Source organism: Podarcis melisellensis, assembly GCF_964234715.1.
Source record: "Podarcis melisellensis genome assembly, chromosome: 6".
Classification (NCBI taxonomy): domain Eukaryota; kingdom Metazoa; phylum Chordata; class Lepidosauria; order Squamata; family Lacertidae; genus Podarcis; species Podarcis melisellensis.
The window spans coordinates 48,169,112-48,189,859 of record NC_138538.1 but is presented as its reverse complement, the minus strand read 5'-3'; the positions used below and the strand labels follow the sequence as shown (position 1 = coordinate 48,189,859).

General features: G+C 43.7%; 1 protein-coding gene across 1 annotated transcript; it reads right to left on the bottom strand.

The window, feature by feature from the left end:
* Positions 1–1,030: 1,030 nt before the first annotated feature.
* LOC309372525 (embryonic pepsinogen-like) lies at positions 1,031–19,296 on the bottom strand. The gene is made up of 9 exons (XM_081916162.1): positions 19,181–19,296; positions 17,687–17,849; positions 16,415–16,532; positions 15,087–15,205; positions 14,198–14,382; positions 12,730–12,840; positions 11,875–12,004; positions 9,632–9,730; positions 1,031–1,401 (listed from the first exon to the last, which is right to left on the bottom strand). The coding sequence occupies exons 1-9, from the start codon at positions 19,234–19,236 to the stop codon at positions 1,261–1,263; spliced, it is 1,122 nt and encodes a 373-aa protein (XP_081772288.1). The 5' UTR covers positions 19,237–19,296; the 3' UTR covers positions 1,031–1,260.
* Between the last annotated feature and the right edge of the window lie 1,452 nt (positions 19,297–20,748).

The following is a 20,748-nucleotide window of genomic DNA, read 5'->3' as shown; positions in this document are numbered from 1 at the left end:
CAAAGCTGCAGTTCAGCTGCCCCAGAAATAAGGAAAGGCAGGTTGACTCTTCAGTAAGCTTGGTTATTTTATCCTTAACAGTTGTTTTTATCCTCCAGTCTTCCTTGGAGAATTGTTAAGGTAAGCAGCCTGTTTTTTTCCAGGAGCTTCCCCCCCACCCCCGATCACTTCCTAAAAATAGGTGATACATTGGCTACTTTCCAGGTTTGTTTCCATTCTATTCTCCATTTGGACAAGACTTATTTCTTTTAAAGAAGCCTTCTTGCCTATACTAGCTTCTTCGACATTGCTCATTAACTATGCTGGTATCCTTTGGTCTTTCATGGTATCTTTCCTGATCTGTACTATACAGTCAGTGGATGGTGAAGCAACCTAAAAACTCCTTGACCAAAAGACTCACCCATGTTCTAGCATGTTGAAAAGGCTGCCAGGTTTGGCCCTTGAATCAGATGTCTCATCTGGTCAGAATGTGAAATTGTGAAAGGAGGCCGTGAAAACAGATGTTGCTCCAGAGAAACCACTAGCTGGTGAGGGGGCACAGTCCTTTCACTGCCACACAGTTTAGGACAATATGTGATTATCAATAAGGGCAGGCATGGAGAACTTTTGACCCTACAGTTTCCATCATTCCTGAACTCCGGCCATGCAGGCTGGGGCTGAACTGCAGCTCAACAACATACAGGGGCCCACAGGTTCCCTGTCCCTGCAGGAGGAGTGCTTGTATCCGTGACAACTCTCCAGTTCTGTGTGTGGTATTAGTGTACAGTACTCGCTGTGTATAATTTATAGGGCATAAAAAAGAAATAAATGAGTAAAAATACTGTTGATGTACATTGGTGGCTTTTTACTCTCTCTTTCTCTCCATAACTTAAACTTGACTGATCCTGAGACTGGGCCCTTTGCCCTTGCCTTTTTCCTCCCCATTGACTTCAGAAATGGCACCTCAGCTTCACTCACATTAGCTATAGGGTACACAAGCTATAGGGTTCACTCACATTAGCTATAGGGTACACAAATCACATCCAAAAGCTTAGCCATGGAACAGTTTATTAATTTGAAATACATAATTTTCAGATCATATATGCCACAACAATGCTACCACCTGCATCTTCTTTGAAGGCATATGATGAACATAATTTTAATAGGATACCGAGTGATAGTATTTGTTCAAATACATTGCTATGAAGTTACGATGACGTTGGCATTAGTTGATTAAATGAGAAACTACAGCACTTGCATAGTTTAAATGCAGAATTTTTTTTACACTGCCTTTGCCAGTCCAACTTGGTTGTTCCCCCTGTCAAATATACTGTAGTATTCTCTGAGGAACATATCTCCTAGTATCAAGTGATCATAATCTTTGCTGCCAGAGCTAAAACCACTCTTGCAATGGTCGTCATCCTAGAAAGAAAGGAAAGGAAAGAATATCCTTAAGATGTGGGTGATTCGACATCCATATCAACCAAGAAATTAATCTAGGTAAAAATGCACAAGGAAGGGTTGCCATATTTTAAACCCTAGCATAAGGTAACATTCCAACATAAAGAAGGCGAAGGAAGGATTTTTCCTGGAAGAAAAGTCTCAAAAGGAAATAAATATTGTAGATGTAACACTAGGACAATAGTAATGGTGCACAATATTGTAAATCGTGTATTCAGTCTATAATACTTAGCACAATACCTTAATAATGAACAACCAAATTGTACAAGTTGCGTGTTGAGTCCCACAATGCCACCCACCAAAAAAATTCACACTTCACACATGATTTTTTTTGTTTAAGGTTTTTGGCATAATTTTGGCCACAACTTTATTAAAATACAAAAAATGTGAGTGGTTGCTTAGGCATTGGTTGACTATCTGTCCATGCCCTCAGGGACAGAGCTGGCCCTTCCGGATTCCAGCGGAAGCCAGCGTGGGAAACAAGTATTGGGTGAGAAATGAAGCTGGGAATCAGACTAACACTTCTCACCCTCATGTTCCGGTGGGGCTTGCACGGCCCAAGTCCGACTCCGGGGACAAGGACGAAAAGAATGGCAAGCCCCTGGATTCCTTTAACGGAATTCCCTTCGCATCATTTGGAGGGATAGGCACTTACCCCTCCAAGCACCAATTTAACCAATGCCTAACCGCCAACCTTACAAGTTGTGACGATTTGCTACGCAGTAGGCAAAAACCAAATGGCACCAGCCAATCAGCCAGATGGCAAAATTCCTACCAGGCCCCCGCACCAAGGCGAACGACCCCATGACAGGCATAGCAAGGTCAAGCGATATGAAAAAACCACCCTATAAAAGGGAGGGAGGGCGGGTGATCCGGTGCAAAAATGGCCAAGAGGACGTCCTACGTCTGGCCCCTGTATTTAAAGACTCTGACCCCTCCTCCAAATTGGCAACAATCAAAACTCCCCAGCAACCCAAAGTTAACCACTTAAAGGCTTGGGTTCCTCACCAAATTTGCCTAGTCACTGCAGGGTGGCCTGTTTCCCCAACCGCAACACGTGCTCTCTGTTAGGGAGAACACGCTTTGCGTGTTGAGTCCCACAATGCCACCCACCAAAAAAATTCACACTTCACACATGATTTTTTTTGTTTAAGGTTTTTGGCATAATTTTGGCCACAACTTTATTAAAATACAAAAAATGTGAGTGGTTGCTTAGGCATTGGTTGACTATCTGTCCATGCCCTCAGGGACAGAGCTGGCCCTTCCGGATTCCAGCGGAAGCCAGCGTGGGAAACAAGTATTGGGTGAGAAATGAAGCTGGGAATCAGACTAACACTTCTCACCCTCATGTTCCGGTGGGGCTTGCACGGCCCAAGTCCGACTCCGGGGACAAGGACGAAAAGAATGGCAAGCCCCTGGATTCCTTTAACGGAATTCCCTTCGCATCATTTGGAGGGATAGGCACTTACCCCTCCAAGCACCAATTTAACCAATGCCTAACCGCCATGGAGCCCTCAGCTCACCGCCAAACCACTCACAGCCTCAACCAAGACCTCAGCTTGGTCACCACCGCACCAATCCAAGCCTCATTCCCTGAAGCAGAAAGGTGCACACCATCAGCACTGGGGAAAAAAAAGGATGGCCTCTGAAAAAGAATCTTGGGGTGGGAAATCACATCACCACCCAGCTCCAAAACCTTTTTGACCACCGCAGCATTGATGCGTTTTCTGGCCCTTTCAGTGGCGGCCGGGCAACGACTGCCCCTCCAAACGCAGCGTTGCAAGAGCTTTGACCAAAAGATTCTCGCTGTTGGCACCATTGCCCGCAGCGTCTCCAGGTCACCCAAAATTGCAGCACGTAGTGACAAGCAGTCCATGGTCACTATGTCGTTCTCGCCCAGCTGCACCACAATAGCAGCTGGCGGCCCCTCCAGGAGCAACTGCCTCCGGATACTTGGCAGGAACTCTGACCAGCGCATTCCTCGTCTGGACAGCCAGGACAACTGAACGTGTGGAGGAAGACCGAGATCTGGACCCCATCCAGATTGCTGTGCTGCGACGCCAGCCCAATGGACGATACTGTGCCCCACCATCCAAATGCGGACCACCGCTAAACCTAATAAAAGTATAAAATAAAAGCAGTGTAAGATACCAATTGTCAGCGAACATAACCTTTGAACGCATTTGATTTCCAGCGACCCAAATCCTTTATTATGGCAGCTGACAAGCCCCAGTGGGCAGCTGTCGTGGCAGCCCCTATCCTAAAAGAATGGGGGGCGAAACCTTGTGCTGTGCCGCCACAAGCCAGAATCGCCTTACGCATCACCTTTGCAAACTGGTGTCTTGACAGGGGCAAACCATTCTCATGCCTTAGCAGAGGCCCCATTGGTTCACGACTAGCAGCACCTGACCTCAGCAGGGCAGCACTGATGACTGGGCCCCACCATATCGTCAGTACCAGCAAACATTGTGGGGAAGCAAATAATCCCAAGGCAATCGCATCCCGCCAGGCGTCGTTCCCCTTAGGGGAAAGATGCACCCCATCTGCCCTAAAGAGGGCAACAGCCTTGAAGAAAATAGCAGGGTGCAATATTACAGAACCACCTAAAGCAAGGGCCTATTTTATTTTATTTGTTATTTTATTTTATTATATTTACTTTATTTTATTCTATTGTCCACCACCTTATTAACATGCTTTCTGGCCTGCTCAGTGGTAGTTTGTCTAGGCATTGGTTCCCGACTAGCTGCACCTGACCTTAGCAGGGCAGCACCGATGACTGGGCCCCACCATATCGTCAGTAAAAATAAACAGTGTGGGGGAGCAATGAAACAGGATCAGACTCAAGCTCACCCCCAAATGCTCCCAGGGACTCTTGTGTGGCCCTACCCCTCGAAAAGGGTCGACAAAAGCATAGCGAATCCTTGGATTCCCTTAATGGAATATCTTTGCGCATTGGAGGGGATAGGTGCTCCAACCCCCCCCTCCAGACCACCTTGAACCAATGCCTTAAATTATTTTGAGTCCAGGGAGAGCTGCCATCAACTCAATCCAAGTCCTCTTGCATGCAGGAAAGCAAACTTATGCTGGAGGAAGACAGCAAATATTCTCGCCCAGCTGTACCACCAGCACTGCGGGAGGACCTGCACAGGTCACACTCGACCACACCAAAGGAAGGATCTCCTCCCAAAGCATTCCCCATCTGGACATCCAGTAAATGTTCACATGGGCAGGAAGACTGAGATGGCGCCCCATTCCAAACTCGTCAACATGCTTGTCAGCCTAGTGTACGATGCTGTGACCCAAATGTGCACAGCTGCTCCTATGAAAAAAGGAAATAACAGACAAGCATCAGCACAGACATCATTTGACACTTCTTGATATAACCCTTGTCAGCGTCAGACTTCCAATGACCCGTATTCACAATCCTGTCTACTGACAAGGACCCCAGTGTGCAGCCTTTGCAGCAGTCCTATTCGGAAGGAATGAGGCGTGTTCAGCGGTAAGCAAGCCGCAGGCTGTGATAACTGGTGCATGACGTAAGCACATTGATGCCTGGCTAACGGGAACCCATTTTCATGCACTAGGAGCGGGCCAGCCCCCAGGGAATGAAAAGCCAAATATTATGTTATCCATAACCAGGCAAGGGCCCTCCTCACTTGTGGCGGGAACCCTGATTGTGGCACTCCTGCCCACTAAGTCTGTTTTTGAGTTCCCGATTCTAAAGACAAGCTCCAAAGGATAAGGAAAAGTCCTGAAGCAATAAGCCTCCAGACTCTCAGCCCCATGCTGGCACCAACAACCATTTTCCTAACCCTCAGTGCGAAAATGCAATGGACTACTGAAAGGAATCTCGCCTTGATCTTTAACCAGCAGACAAGTTTTAACTTGTTGCAGATACTACATAGGTAAAATTGACAAACTTCCTGCCCGCTGTCCTATGAGGTTGGAGCCTATTCCAACCTTCCAAGGCCCTGCGCACTATAAACTTTATACAAGGGTCTCTGAAAATTAAGCTTCAGTGTAACAGATATTGCAGCGGACTGAATTCTGATAGTTATAACAGCACGCCCAATCTGCAGCAGGTGGACCAAATACTGCAGGATCTGCTCAGAGGATAGGGGCCAATTCATCTGAATGGCCGAGGACTGCCAGCTTAAGGCTAAGAAATCCATCCAGGCCATCCCATAAGAGCTAAAAGCAGAAGGGGAAATGGAAGCTGCTGCTCTCTGTAAATACTAATTGTTGTCAAAATGCCACAGGTGGTCTGGAAAAGTCTGGCAACAGCTGAGATCTGAAGCACTTCATCTGAAAATGGGATAGAGTGACAGCAACATCATTAGAGGATCCCGTAATTTGGAGAGAGGAAAGCACAATATTAAACCTTAAGCGGCGCAGTTCGAAAGCGTGAGCGGAGGGGCGGAGAATCTGCTGGAGCGTGAGGACTGTTTTGCCAAGACGCTCACCACTACCTGGTTATCAGACCAAAAGCAGATCCGATGGTCACTGAACTCCTCGGGCCACATGTGAACTGCTACTACAATGGGGAAAACTCAAGAAAAGTTATGTCACATGATTGCCTCATCACACCGGGCTTGAGGCCATAGCTTTGCACACCAGCGGCCCTTGAAATAAAACCAAAGGGCAAAGATCCAGCAGCACCAGCATGAACCTGAAAATCCTTGTGCAGGTTCAAGGTATCCTGCCATGACGAACTACTATTGCATCCATTCAGGAATTGCTACCATCGCCTGATATCTGCCTTCACCACACTTGGTAGGCATACACAAAGGTAAGGGCACCTCAGGCCGCAGGCAGCTTGGCCTAGTGGGAAGATTAATTAAGTGGCCCAGAGGAAGTATTACAAAATAACTTTCTTCAAGGCAGACAGCTTCTCCATAGGCAAGTGGTTTGTTTTAGCAACAATATCCACTGGATCCCTAAATAAAATGGGAATAAGGGCAAAAGGTATTGAGCTATTGCTTGCCAGCTTCCAGCCCCCGCTTGGGCAGGGGGCATCTTGTGCTGCCATCATGATATGCAAATTTACAGGGCCGACGCTGGCCAGAACCCCTAAAGAAGTCCTGACAAAGCTGCCGCCGAGCCAGCTTCCTTTTCCGACACACACTCTGTGCAATGCAAAAAACACGCTCTGTGCAATGCAACTACACACTCCGTGCAATGCACACACAAACCCTCCGTGCAATGCAACTACATACTCTGTTCAATGCAACTACACACTCCGTGCAATGCAAAAAACATGCTCTGTGCAATGCAACTACACACTCCGTGCACTGCACACACAAACCCTCTGTGCAATGCAACTACATACTCCGTTCAATGCAACTACACACTCCGTGCAATGCAAAAAAAACACGCTCTGTGCAATGCAACTACACACTCTGTGCACTGCACACACCCTCCGTTCAATGCAACTACACACTCCGTGCAATGCACACACAAACCCTCCGTGCAATGCAACTACGCACTCTGTGCAATGCACACACACTCTGTGCAATGCAACTACACCCTCCATGCAATGCACACAAATTCCGTGCAATGCAACTACACACTCCGCGCAATGCACACACACACTCTCTGTGCAATGCAACCGCACCTTCCGTACGATGCAACAACACACTCCGTGCAATGCAACAACACACCCCTGTGCAATGCAACAATACACTCCGTGCAATGCAAACACACTCTCTGTGCAATGCACACACCCCTGTGCAATGCCACTGCAAATCTCTCACGCAATGCAATGCAATTGCAGCCCGTGCAGCGCTGTGCCCTGCAACGCACAGAACAAACTGCAATGCGGGCACGCAAAGGTGCTTACTCCCACTTGCATATTGCAAACGTGGCGCCCGTTACATCCCTCGCAGTGAGGTAAACACCAAAAGGACCTAGGTGTCCAGGTAGAGCAATGGGGGAGCATGCAGCTGTCCCATACAGGGACCAATCCTGCAACCTGGGCATTACCGGCACTATGCGCTGACCCAGTGAAACCAATGCTTATAGACCACATAAGGACACTATTCAGGCCGGAAACGCTTCCAGGCCATCAAATTCTAGGACAAAGCCCTAGGATCACCTGCTAGGCCAGGCATAATTGTTTCCAGTGAAATAGGAGAGTTGAGGTAGCCCACAGCTTGCCCTTTTAGAAGGAAGCACCCCTTCAAGAAAACCCAAAGTTCTTTTATCACAAATGGGCAGAACTACCCAGCAACAGAATAGCCTAAAAGGAGCAGTTAGTTTTGTTTTGTTATAACAATGGCTAAGAGGGGGTTATGAACCCTGTCTCCCAGGTCCTAGTCTTACACTTTAGCCACTAAGCCACAATGGCTCGTCTCTAAAATGGCATTCACCACTATCAGGGCAAAACAAACTTAAAGAAAATAAACTTGTTCAGAAATGGCATAGTTCAAGAGCATATACAGAGTGCTCTAATCCTTGGAGGCAGAGAGCCTCTGGGGCCGTCTGCCTCAGATATACATTAGGAGCAACTGGGCCTGCAAGCAGATACATTCCTATAGCGAGAATGAGTCACGTTACAGAGACTTAACAATTAACTGCTACCTGTAGCAGACTTAGGCTTGGAAGTTAATGTGCAGGCCGAATAGGCCTCCCTGTTTCTGCTCTTGAAAATCTTAGTCTCATAGCAATATTAAAGGAAGCCAAATTAGTGCTCCCACCCAAGGCTAGCTTAAAATTTGGCCAACAGCGCTGCACACACTCAAATTAAAGCCAACCTTCGGGGATACTATAAACGAAAGTGATTCCAGCTAAGCTGGGAACAGCCCTGACTAGCCCCACAATTTCAACGAGAGAAATGGGGGAAACCTTTTGCGAAAGAAAGCCCCTAACGGGGGCTCTTTCCCTATTGGGAAAGGCAAGCCACAGATACAGGGAGAATCTTCCCACAGGGCAGGGTAAGGGGTGGGATGGGAAATAGAACAGGAAAAGGGGGGAATTAAATTATTTAAGGGACTAGAGAGGATTAAAAAGAAAGGGGAAATAAAGAAATAAAGAAATGTAACCAGACAATGAGAAGATTGTCCAAGTGCTCCAAATGATCCGGTGCAAAAATGGCCAAGAGGACGTCCTACGTCTGGCCCCTGTATTTAAAGACTCTGACCCCTCCTCCAAATTGGCAACAATCAAAACTCCCCAGCAACCCAAAGTTAACCACTTAAAGGCTTGGGTTCCTCACCAAATTTGCCTAGTCACTGCAGGGTGGCCTGTTTCCCCAACCGCAACACGTGCTCTCTGTTAGGGAGAACACGCTTTAGCAAACTATTTTTAAAATTATAGGCAGTCTCCACAATTCAAAATGGTTTTTGCTCTGCTCTGTTGGAAGAAATAATTGCATTGAAATGCCATCTTATCCCTGGAATTATGCTGGCTTAATGATGATAGAATCAGTTCCAGAAAAGGAATCTTTGCCAAGCCTACTTGGAAATGTTGGAGGTTTACACTGTGAACTTCTGTTGACAAAGCAAATCATCTACTATTGAGCTATGGCCCCTCCCTATGGAGTCAGTGGAGATCACAAGAGACTTATTTCCCATCTCCTCCTCGCTCCACCTCTCCTGCTAGCTATAAAGGATAGGATCACTGTGTCCCTCCGCCAAGAGAAGCCCTTCTTCGGGGCTACATGTGGTGTATTAAGATGGTGCTGAGAATGAGATTTAGAAACTCTCTTGATTGTGTCATCACTACAAAGAGGAAACGAGGGGAGAAAGAACATTATTTGCTTCAAAATTCTTCCCTATCTGCAACTGCCAAGCAAACACATCTGAGAGCTGCATACAGTATATATGTTGCTATATGTGATGGAAGGTTTAAGTCCTTCTCGGGGTCATCAGGCACCCATGTTATACAACATGTCAGAGGCAACCTTCCTGGGTTGGGAATCATCTGTAGTCAGAGATACTATACTAAACTGTCATAAAACTATGTTGGTGGGGAATTTGCATTGGCCTTTTTTTCTATAAGACTTGCAAGTTTGGGTCCAGTTTTTCTGACCGTCTCAGGATATCTAATAAGCTTTCTGCCCCAAAATGTATTTATTCCCCCCCCCTGTCTTTAGCCCATGTGTTCATAAATATTTTGCGCTTCTAATCTGCCCTAAACTGTTTGAACCTGCATTATTATGGCAAGTAGATAGTAGTCCAGTTCTATCATATACCTTATGAGTATAGGCTTGTGGAGTCAAAGGATATTGAATTCCATTGATTACAAAAACAACATCTGGCATATTGTGGAGGTTTCTGCAGTTGAAGGAATGCTGAAAGAGATAAGGAAGAGTTGAGTTTTTGCATTATTCTGATCATGAAGGAACTGAACCAGCAAACCTCAAGTTTGCTCGAGAAATGTCATGGATTTGTCCCTGAGCCAATCTCAGGAAAGCAAACATACCGCTTTAAGTGAGAACTTAATAACCATCTAGTGTAACTCACAGGTTTGAACAGCACACTGTAGAACACTGTAGCACAGAAGCACGCCATCTAGCTGAATATTACAAATAAATCATCTCAATACTTCACATCTAAACCTCACAGTCTAAAGCAATGGAGATGATGCAATCCATTTTTAAAGTCTGGTATGAGCCCAAATTCCCCATTCTAAAATGGGTGCTGATGGCAGGCTGATGTACTGAATCTGTGTTGAGAGATGTTGTCTGGAGGAAATAAAGCCAATGTATTTTGCGGACAGACTACAGTACGAAATAACAGCAGTGCTCTCTATCCAGGGCTTTCTCGGCCGCGGCTCCAATCTGGTGGAACTAGGGCCCTGCGGGACCTGACATCTTTCCGCAGGGCCTGCAAGACAGAGCTGTTCCATCAGGCCTTTGGTCAGGGCGCAGCCTGACACCCTCCTCTGGCAATCTGCACAGAATTTTGCTTGATGGTTGCCATTAATTTGATCTTAATTTGATTTTAATTAATTTTATAATGAATGTTTTTAGAATGCTGGACTACTTTGATTGTTGTTAGCCGCCCTGAGCCCAGCTTCGGCTGGGGAGGGCGGGATATAAATTAAATTTATTATTATTATTATCTCCCCCTTCCTTTACTGGTTGTCACAGCTTATTTTCTTTTCCTGCCATTTCCATTGTTGTAGCTTGGGTGCTCATGCACATTTGCATGCATGTGCAGTAAGTATAAGTATCATGAAGAACCATGAAGCCTGACACTGAGGTGCCAGCAGCTGTAGTCCAGGAGGCAGGGGCACCAACTTGGGCCCCAGATTATGGGTGCCCAATGGCACCTGCGACGTAACATGACGTGTTGACATTATGATGTCATGTTACATTGCACACACTACAGCAGTCCCTGGTAGGCCTCCAATGCAATCTCCGGGGTCATGTCTGAGGTCTCTCAAAGCCTCCAATGTCACTTCCAGTTTCTCCTGAAAGTGCTTTGGGAGGCCCCGCAAGGCCTTGGATGTGACTTCCGGGGCCTTGCGAAGCACCCTAAATCACATCGGAGGCTCCGCAGTGCGGGTGCCAAACACCCACCATTTTTTGTGTGGTGCCTGGGCCCCCATGGGCCCCCTGGAGTTGGTACCAGTGCCAGGAGGTATCCAAAGTCAAGTCTAATCCTCACCACCTTCAGTTGTGTGCCTCTGAAACCTGAGCTCCAGCTAACAATTAGAGTATGGAGTGTGGACACTAGAGTGATAAGGATGAAACGCACCCTCTATCTGTCCATGTATGGGACTTGGACGTAGAAGAACGGTTTTCAGCAGAACTAATAACTGCTGAAAGTTCCTTCTCTGCACAACTATTAAAGGTGCAAGAGTTTTGTTGTGTTTTGCATCTGGCCACCTTTCATGTACTGTATAGTGGATTCTTTTCAGAACCCTGAATATAGGAAAGGATAGCTAGATAGCCCAAAGCACATACAACAGTACAATAAACCCATGGGACATTCTCAGGTTATGTCATATAAAAATGGCAAGGTCACACATGAAATCACCATCAGTCAGAGAGAAGCTTCCATGGATCATTCTCTCATTGCATCAGGATCTTCCAAGAGCCAATCAGCCTATTGAAAAAAGGACATCACTTCATTTAATTGTGTGGATTTAGCATTAAGTTCACTGGAAGTGTTTATTTCACTGGACGTCACCCTCCCAGATTGTTTTCTTTCCCTGCCATTTCCATGGTCATAGTTTGTATGCTCATGTACATTTGCATGCATGTGCAGTATCATGAAGAACTATGAAGCCTGGCACTGAGGTTTCAGCAGTTGCAGTCCAGGCGATATCCTAGGTCAAGCCTAATCCTCACCACCTTCGGTTGTGTGCCTCTGAAACTTGAGCTCTAGCTAACAATTAGAGTATGGAGTGTGGACGCTGGAGTGAAAAGGCTGGTACCAGGCCTCTTTCAGCTACAGTATGAAGACAACCAGCAAAAGTCAATCTTACTTTTGTAACTCCAATGGCTTGTTGGATTTGGCTAATTTCAGATGCTGGGCCGAGCAAGAAGGACGTCCCCGTGTCAAGAAGTGCTTCACAGCCATCTCTGCAGGCGATTGCCTGACCATACACTAGAATGCTGAGAAATTGGACATCATTAGATTCTTTAGATTCTGACATGAAACGCAGAGAGCAGCTCTCCAGGATTTCAGAGAGGGAGTTCTCATAGCACTGCCTGGAAATATCAGCTATGCAACCTAGGTGGAATAAAAAAACCATTCTGAAAATGCTATTTTAAAAATAATAATAATTAAAAATACATTGAATTTTCCGTACGGCTCACCATCAACATCTTGCGTCACATTGTATATTTCACTTAAAACACACTTAAAACGTTTTCTTTGCAGTTGTATAGCTATGTCCCTGGAGCTTCTGCTTGCAAAGCAAATGATCATCAGCTGAGGTAGGGCCCTTCCCCAAACATGGGTTGGTTTTTTTAAATGGAGAGTGGGATGTGATAAGTACTTTCAGGTAGCCGCACTGGAAATAGTACAAGGCATAAAACAAAACTCATGAACTACAGATTGTAAAGTGCTCAGAGCAAGGACCTGCCCTCATATGCTCTGTAAATGCCATTTATAAGAACGGTCCTATATAAGTCATTCTAACAACGGACAGCTAGAAAACACAAAGTAAGTTGCACATTCGTATTTACATTTTATTGCCCTCCATCTCTTCCTGTTTAGCTAACTAGTAGCCATTAAAATTATTCAGACAAACTTTTCAGTTTTATTGTACCCAGTCAATAAGTTAAGATTAACAATAATATTGCTAATACTATTAATAAGAATAATTCCTGCTTACCTGTCCACTTCAATCTTAAATTTCCTATATGTGGCAGGAATCCAGTTAATAGGACCAGTGAAATAAGATTGATCAATTCCACCAAAAATGATCATGCTCCCATCTGTTTTTCTGAAACATAGATATATACTGTGCTGTTGTCAAGTCATTCATTCAGAATAAGCTGGACTGCATATTTAAAAAGTGTATGTATCATGTTCTTGTACCTCTGTCCAAATTAGACAGACAGACAGAGAGAAAGGAACTTTTGCAGTGCACCAGTATCGACTGGTGAACACTGGACAATGAAGGCTTTAAGATTTTGAAAGGTGAATGCTGTTAATGTTCTATATATCACCATGCTTCCTATTCAGCTCTGTATATCACACACTGACTTCCCCCTTCACAATCTTCATAAGTTTTGTTCTTCTAATTGGTTTTCATTGTGATTTTAAGCAAGCCAGTTTGGGGCAGTGGAGGCCATTCTGCGGAAATGGCTTCTACTCCACCAACCTCAGTCTACTTCCAGCCAGCCTCAGCTGCCTGCCTGCCTGCCTGCACCCAGTCCAGGGAGTGTCACTGTCTGTCAGTTTCCTCCTCCTTAGTCTGTATAATTGCTACCATTATATCCTCAGCTGGTTGGAGAATGCAGACAAAATCAGCTGGCTTCATTTGTGGCTGGCTCTGCTTCCATCTACAGCTTCCCTTCCTGCCTTCTGCCCTACAAAGGCTTGCTACCTCCCTTTCAAAAAACCATTAAGGTTGCAGTGCCAGGCACTGTAGCACTGACTTCTGAGCTGACATGTACAGGATGGGCTGTATATTAGCCACCCGATGGGAGGGAGCAATTTATACCCTTTGGTTCTTGATCTACCCCCAAAATAGTCAGGTGAAGTGGTCTTTGTGATACTATCCTCCAGTTATTCTGCATGGGGTAGGATAGTGAATTGGAGCAAAAACTCCTAAAGTGTTTTTTGGGGGGAGGTTTCAAGTTGGTACAATATTAAATTAAAATGAAAATGAAAAGGATGAAATACAATATTTTTTTAATTCCGTATTTCCATGCATTAAATAATAGTAAAAGAAGCAGGGGTGTTGACCTCTTCACTCTCTGCCTCACGTCTTTCCACCTCCCTCTCTTCCCACATTAACACTTAGCTCACCTGAGCTTGGCCCCTGCTCTCAAGGCACAACAAGCAAGATGGTGCAGTCGACTGCTGGGTACTAGAAAACTGGAGGGACCTTTTCTTCATCAGCATCAAGTAGCCTTGACTACAATAGCTTATTCATCCCTGGAGGGGCTCAGCATTCTGACCAAACTGGGGATTGAGGTTCTAGTCCCCTCTACCCATTAACCTCTGTGCAAACAAAGCACAGTGGCAGACAGAATTAGCCAACCTGTAAAGTAATCTCAGGTGCAGTTTCCTTCCATGAGTCCTCCATCAACATGCAACAAATCTTCTTAGCAGTAAAGCAAAATAGTGCTTACCCGCTGAGATAAACAGAAAATTCGTCTTTCTCAAGCAAGCCTTTCTTCATCAGGTTCTCAAAGAATGAACTTTTTTTCCAAGGGTTTAAGCCGAGGATCCCATCATATTTAGTTCTGGAAAAGGGGTCTTCTGACTCACTGGTACTCAAGCCGAATTCCATATTGGAAATGGTAAGATCAGATATCTAGGAGTAAAACACAGTCTTCCCTTACTTTTGTATCACGTTGTAAAGTACAGAGCAGGCTTCTATGAGCATTGCATTCAGGCTACAATCCTGTGCATGTTAACATGGAAGGAAACCTCATTTGACCTTTCAGACAATAATATTCAAACATTTATAGTGGCAGGTAATAAAATATTGGGGGTGGCAGGTAAGTCCCATCCTGCATAATTGATCACAAGACACAGTCCATGCGCACCATTTGAATGGCAAAGCCCATTAACTTTGAGGGGCGGCCCCCATCATATAATATTTGGGGGGTGAAGGGACCATGGCCCATAAGAACTGGCTTCTATGGATAGTGGGCAAGAGCAAATTAGGTCCTAGTTTTAAACCTGTTTATTCAGAGGTAGGTCTCATCAATTTCATTGATATTTACTTCAGGGTTGCATAACCTTAGTACTGCAGCTTTAATTTGTACTACTTTGATTGTAACAACGACAATTTAAAATAAACTGAATTCCTTGAGGAGCAGCCATCAATGTATATATACTGTGCATAAATATCTCCACAGAATATAAAGGGCTGATTCAGTTTTTACTGCTTTAAATTTTCCAGGATTCAAAAACATTGAGAAGTATCATCCTTGGAAATGCACAGAAGAGTCAATATTTTTATAAGCTTGTATTCTCAACTTGTCCTGTATCTATAAAATACTATTAGTTTACCTTGACTGTATCAAGTCCAAAGATCCCTTCCATGCTTCCTTTCCCATACTTAATGGAGAATGGCTGTCCTGTTCCTTGGAAGGTAGAAGACTTACTTGGGTCAAATCTATGGTGTGTTTCTAAAGGTAAAAAGGAAACAGAAATTAATTAATACAAAAACAGCTTTTAATCAGTGATCAATAGCAGAAACAAACTGAAGGTATAAATTTTCTGAAGAGAATAATTGTAATAAAAGGACATTGGAAAACACTAGGGAAATATTTAGATAACAGGAGCTGGGATGTATTACTTTTTTTACTAATCTCACCAAACACAATTTTTTTTACTAATCTCGCCGAATAATTGATGCTTTTGAATTATGGTGCTGGAGGAGACTCTTGAGAGTCCCATGGGCTGCAAGAAGATCAAACGCATCCATTCTTAAGGAAATCAGCCCTGAGTGCGCACTGGAAGGACAGATCCTGAAGCTGAGGCTCCAATACTTTGGCCACCTCATGAGAAGAGAAGACTCCTTGGAAAATATCCTGATGCTGGGAAAGATGGAGAAGGGGACGACAGAGGACCAGATGGTTGGACAGTGTTCTCAAAGCTACCAGCATGAGTTTGACCGAACTGCGGGAGGCAGTGGAAGACAGGAGTGCCTGGTGTGCTCTGGTCCATGGGGTCACAAAGAGTCGGACACGACTAAATGACTAAACAACAAAAGACTGTCCCCGGGACAGGTGAGGCTGCTGATCCCTTATTTTCAAATCTGAAAGTTGACAGCTATGTACAAGGTGGGGACTCAGATTGAGCACCTTGCAGCTGAGAATGGCAGGCTCATGCTGCTCTCTCTGTATTAATTGTAAACTACTGTAAATCTTCCAAGAAACTCATTACTTCTTTTTGGAGCTTGTTTGCCTGCCTGAGATCATTATACCTGATCACTGAAAACTAAGATCTCTCTCTCCAGCAGTGGAGTGCCCTGTTTTGCCACTTGAAGCATAATGGGATGTGCCCCCACTCTACTACCCTGCCCCCCTCCACTGCCCCCCTTACTTGGGCTGTGTGGGGACACTGATGACACATCAGGTAAATGGGTATAGGATTGCAAGCCCACATCAGGTAAATGGGTATAGGATTGCAAATTCTACACATATTTATTTAGACGTTGGCATCACTGAGTTCAATCAACCCTACTCATATGTAAATAGAATTATGACCTGAGTCTGCAATGCTGGATTGTGAAATAATGAATCCATTCCTTTACACAACTTCATAGGCCCCCCCAGGTCATTTTTAATATCAGAGTGACATGCTTGAAGACTTTTTTATAGTCAGTTACTTACGGCATGCTGGACTACTGCAATAGACAGAGGGTACCCAGAGAGTGGATGATCCAGTGTCAAACACAACAGTGAACTTCTGTGGTGGGGTTCCAATGTAGATTGTTCCATAATATTCAGTCTGTTAATTCATAAAACAAACACAATTTGCAAAACTTTCCTTCTTTTTAGGCTTTTGAACATTTTACTTCCTCACAGATATGCAAGGTAATCACTGTAAATCTGTGCTACATTTTTTTTAAAAAAAAAATAGTTAGAAAGGAGAAATTTATTTCCTGTCAAAAGTGGGATAATGTGAAAAGGGAATTGTTCAAATAAACAAATAATAAACGACATAATGTAAAAGCAGTATGTGCTTTAACATAACTCACAAACAGGAGAAATACAGCAGAACTGACATTTTCCCCACTTCAAATAACTTCTGTGCATAAGAAATAAGTGCCATTGTAAAAACCTGCAGTTTCTAAATATATATATAATAACAGATTTTAAAAAAAGAATAGATTGAGACAATCTGGGATATGCAGCGAAAGATGAAAACAATTTTAAGGAACTACAGAAAAGGGGGGAGGGAAGTCAAGATTCAAAGTGTAAGAATTACTGTTGATTGATTTGTAAAATATTTTCCTTTTTGTTATAATTGAAAATTATAATTTTTTAAAAAAAAAACAAGTACCATTTATTGCCATAGAAGAGCTCTCACAATGTTCACCACAAAAAGCAAGCTAAAGTACCATTTTTCTGGCCTACACAACACCCTGGCTTCATCATTTTCCTGCTCTGCCCTTTAATAAGATGCCTAGATGCAAAAAAGAACACGGTTCTCATACCTTGAATAGTTGTAATAAAGGGGCGCTCAGCATCTGTGAACTTGAATGAAAAGCCACAATCTGCTGAAATTCCCTCTTCTACACAACTATTAAAGGTGCAAGAACCCTGTTCTCTACTGTATCTGGCTACGCTAGGTGTCAATGGGATTTCAATGTAATTAACTTTGGCTGGATCATAACTCCTCTATGGTAGTTATCCCGCAAAAGTTAGTTGCAACTTCTTATGTTGAAAACAACAGGGCTTTGTGATAGTCATGACTAAGTCCCATTGTGTGATTGAGTTGTGGCTGTGTTTTGCTGAATTGCATCTAACATATTATGTTGATAACCTCTGGGTGTCAGGAGAAATATGAAGAAGTATCTCAACTGAGCATCATGAAAACTTTGAGGAAATGTTGTTCAGCAGCACAGCAAATTGATAAGAGCAAAACTCTTTTGAACTCACCTCAAAAGAGTTCAGAAGTGGTTCTTCAGCCACCTGGGCAGCATTAGAAATATCTGAGTTGTATTTTGTACCAATGTCATAACGGTATTTCTGAAGAAGATTTTCCAGCAGATTTTTCTCCTTGAGTGTGTCTCTAACTTTTGTCCCTCTCTGCAAGGGAATCCTGGAACATAAGAAACAAAATTACTAGGTTTGGATTTTCTGTCTCCCTAAAATTTGCTATTTTGCAACCTGTCTTTCCACTCCATAACTCCAAACATAATAATAGGCTTAATATCACCATCCCATCATAGCCATAGCTAGGTAATCTTGCGCTCCTGGCAGAACTGTCCAGATTGTGCCTCTTAGCCACTGACAAATTAGGTTTTCTTTCCACCTCTCCTCCATCCCCCCTTCAATTCACCCTCTATTTAAAACCTTTTCTAATGAGGCAATAATTAATATTTTTATAGACATATTTATGGACATATTTTAGCCAATTTTGTGCCCCCCCTAGCCTGTGTCCCTGGTGGGGGCCCACCTTGCCACCCCCTAGTTACAGCCCTGCACACCTTCCAAACTCTCTTAACTACTAGATCTAAGTTATTCCAAAAATTTGGTACTTAGAAAATTGAAGTGAAAGTCTGCACCCACTCAATGCAATCAAAGTCTTTTTTTAGGATCAAGAAATAGTAACATAGCCTATAATCTTGCACACATTCATTCATGCATCTTTTCCATAGACATGGGTGGGATTTGAACAGCTTTTATGCAGGGGAAAGAAGCCTGTGGATCTCCAGAGGTTGTTGAGCTCCATGTCCCATCAGCCCCAACCAGCACGGCAAATAGTCAGGGATGGTGGGGGTTCAAGTCCAGCAACATATGGAGTGTTAGGATCCTAGTTCCTGTTGTAATGCATGACAGGGATGATAATCTCCTTTATCTCTCAATTAATTTAAGGAAGATAGCTGAAAAGAAAAAAAAAACTGTAGGTGTGTAGCGTGTTTAATATTTGACTGACATAAAATGAATTCTTTGCAGCCCATTTTTTAAGATTCCTTTTGTTTCTATTAGTGTCAGCAGCACTTCAAAGTGTGCTATTGGGCCCTCAATTGCTGATTACAAAGAACAGTTTGACAATTCCACTTTCTCTTGTCACTTCGGACATGCTGTGGTGACCTTCAGGTGCTGAGAATCATCCTGTTACTGCGCTACTTAAGGCAAGGGATAAAAAAAGCACACACACAAATGCCCCAAAATATTGTTCCATCTCAAATTAGACGTAGCCATGCTTTCTTCAGTGAGTCTATGTGCTTCTACCCTTGTAACTGCGGCCAGAGGACCATTTTGCATTTATTAACCTCCTCTCAGCTGTGTGTATATGTTATATATATATATATCTGAAAAATTATATAAGATTTGAAGTTATAATTCACACACTCTCTCCTCTTCATTAGTTAATCAGAAAGTGTAGCTGTCAGATGAGTAAATATCAGCAACAAAACAATAACTTACTTAACAAGACATTCGGAGAGAGCAACAATGGTGAAGAGAACTGCAAGGTACTTCATCCTGTTTGTCCAGTGGGGGCTGCTCTAGTTTTTCTGGTGCTTGTTAGGGGAAAACTCTGTTATTTTATAGATGCTTGAGAAGTGCCCACCATCATCTAAATATCATATTTCATCACAGTAAGTCCAGCCCATACTTGGAAATGAGAAGTAATCAGTCACCTTGCTTTGTAAACAGAATGAAATCATACCTAAGAGGAAGTCATGTATTCAGCATTTAATAGGGTAAATATCTCACTCGCTGGATTGTCACCTTGTTGGGGGTGAGTGGGCTTGCACATTCCTATCACCCTTGTGAGCAAAGCCATCAGGAGTCGCGTACTCCCAGCAGAGTCACCCAAGACGGTAAGGTCAAAGGGAAGGATCTAGACAAAGAATGATCCAAGAAGTCCTCAGAAGCTGAACAGGTGGAAGATAACAAGATATGTTACAATGGCTGTGAAGGTAGATGAAGGCTGCAGCAGATAAGAATCTACCAGTCGTTGTGGTACTCATGCCATCAAAATAGAGCCTTACTGCGAAGACTGAGTGTTGGTCAGCATGCACTGATCTACATACATAAAACAAATTCATGTGCAGGCTTCTTCCAAAACCCCATCCCAAACCCAAACCCCCAAAGTCCCATGGCCATCGGCAAATAGTAACGGGGGAAGGACCGTGAAATCTGGAATATATATATCAGAATATGCACTGCTTGCAAATGAAGCACTGTGACACTCCAGAAATTTTTCATGTGCAAACATAATTAAAATCATGACCACATGTGACCACCTCAAGAGCACATGAGCACAAATCATCATGAATGGGAAAAAAGAAGAGAAAAGGATGCCAGGAAGGACCTGAAATTGCACAAAAAGAAATGAATCAATCTTATTTTGGGGGATTGTCATTTCCTTAAGGGTGATATACCAGCCATTTAGGAACAGAGAAAGCTACCTTATACAGAACCAAGCTGTTAGTCCACCTACATTATATCAGCAAATGTTCTCATGCCCTTGATGGGTATATCTACCGGCATTGTATGTCCAAAGAGCAAATTTACCACTCTTATCTGTGGTCCTCAACACATATATTTGAGCACAATCACTTTGATGTCTTATTAATAACAAATGTAAATATTTATCACTGCTATTGGACTAAGCATTCTAATGGAAATTTGATAAGCTGCTCAAAATGGAATGAGATAAGCTTCTCAATAACTTTGCAGGTGTGTGTTAGGTTAAGTCTGAACGCTTAAGTCCAGTCAAAGGCGACTATGGGGTTGCAGCACTAATCTCGTTTTTCAAGCAGAGGGAGCCAGAGTTTGTCTGGAGACAGCTTTCCAGATCATGTGGCCAGCATGACTAAACCTCTCCTGGCGTGACAGAACACTGTTTACCTTTCTAACGCATTAGTGCCTATTTATCTACTTGCACTGGTATGATTTCGAACTGCTAGGTTGGTAGAAGCTGGAACAGAGCAATGGGAGCTCACCCCGTCACATGAATTTGAACTGTCAGCCTTCTGATCAGCAAG

Excerpts from the sequence above, each read along its gene's own strand:
- LOC309372525 (XM_081916162.1), bottom strand. The coding sequence starts at position 19,236 with ATGAAGTACCTTGCAGTTCTCTTCACCATTGTTGCTCTCTCCGAATGT. Across the intron at positions 17,850-19,180 it reads CTCTCCGAATGTCTTGTTAA|GATTCCCTTGCAGAGAGGGA; the intron begins GTAAGTTATTGT and ends CTTATGTTCCAG. Across the intron at positions 15,206-16,414 it reads TTGCAGTAGTCCAGCATGCC|AAACACACCATAGATTTGAC; the intron begins GTAAGTAACTGA and ends TTTTACCTTTAG.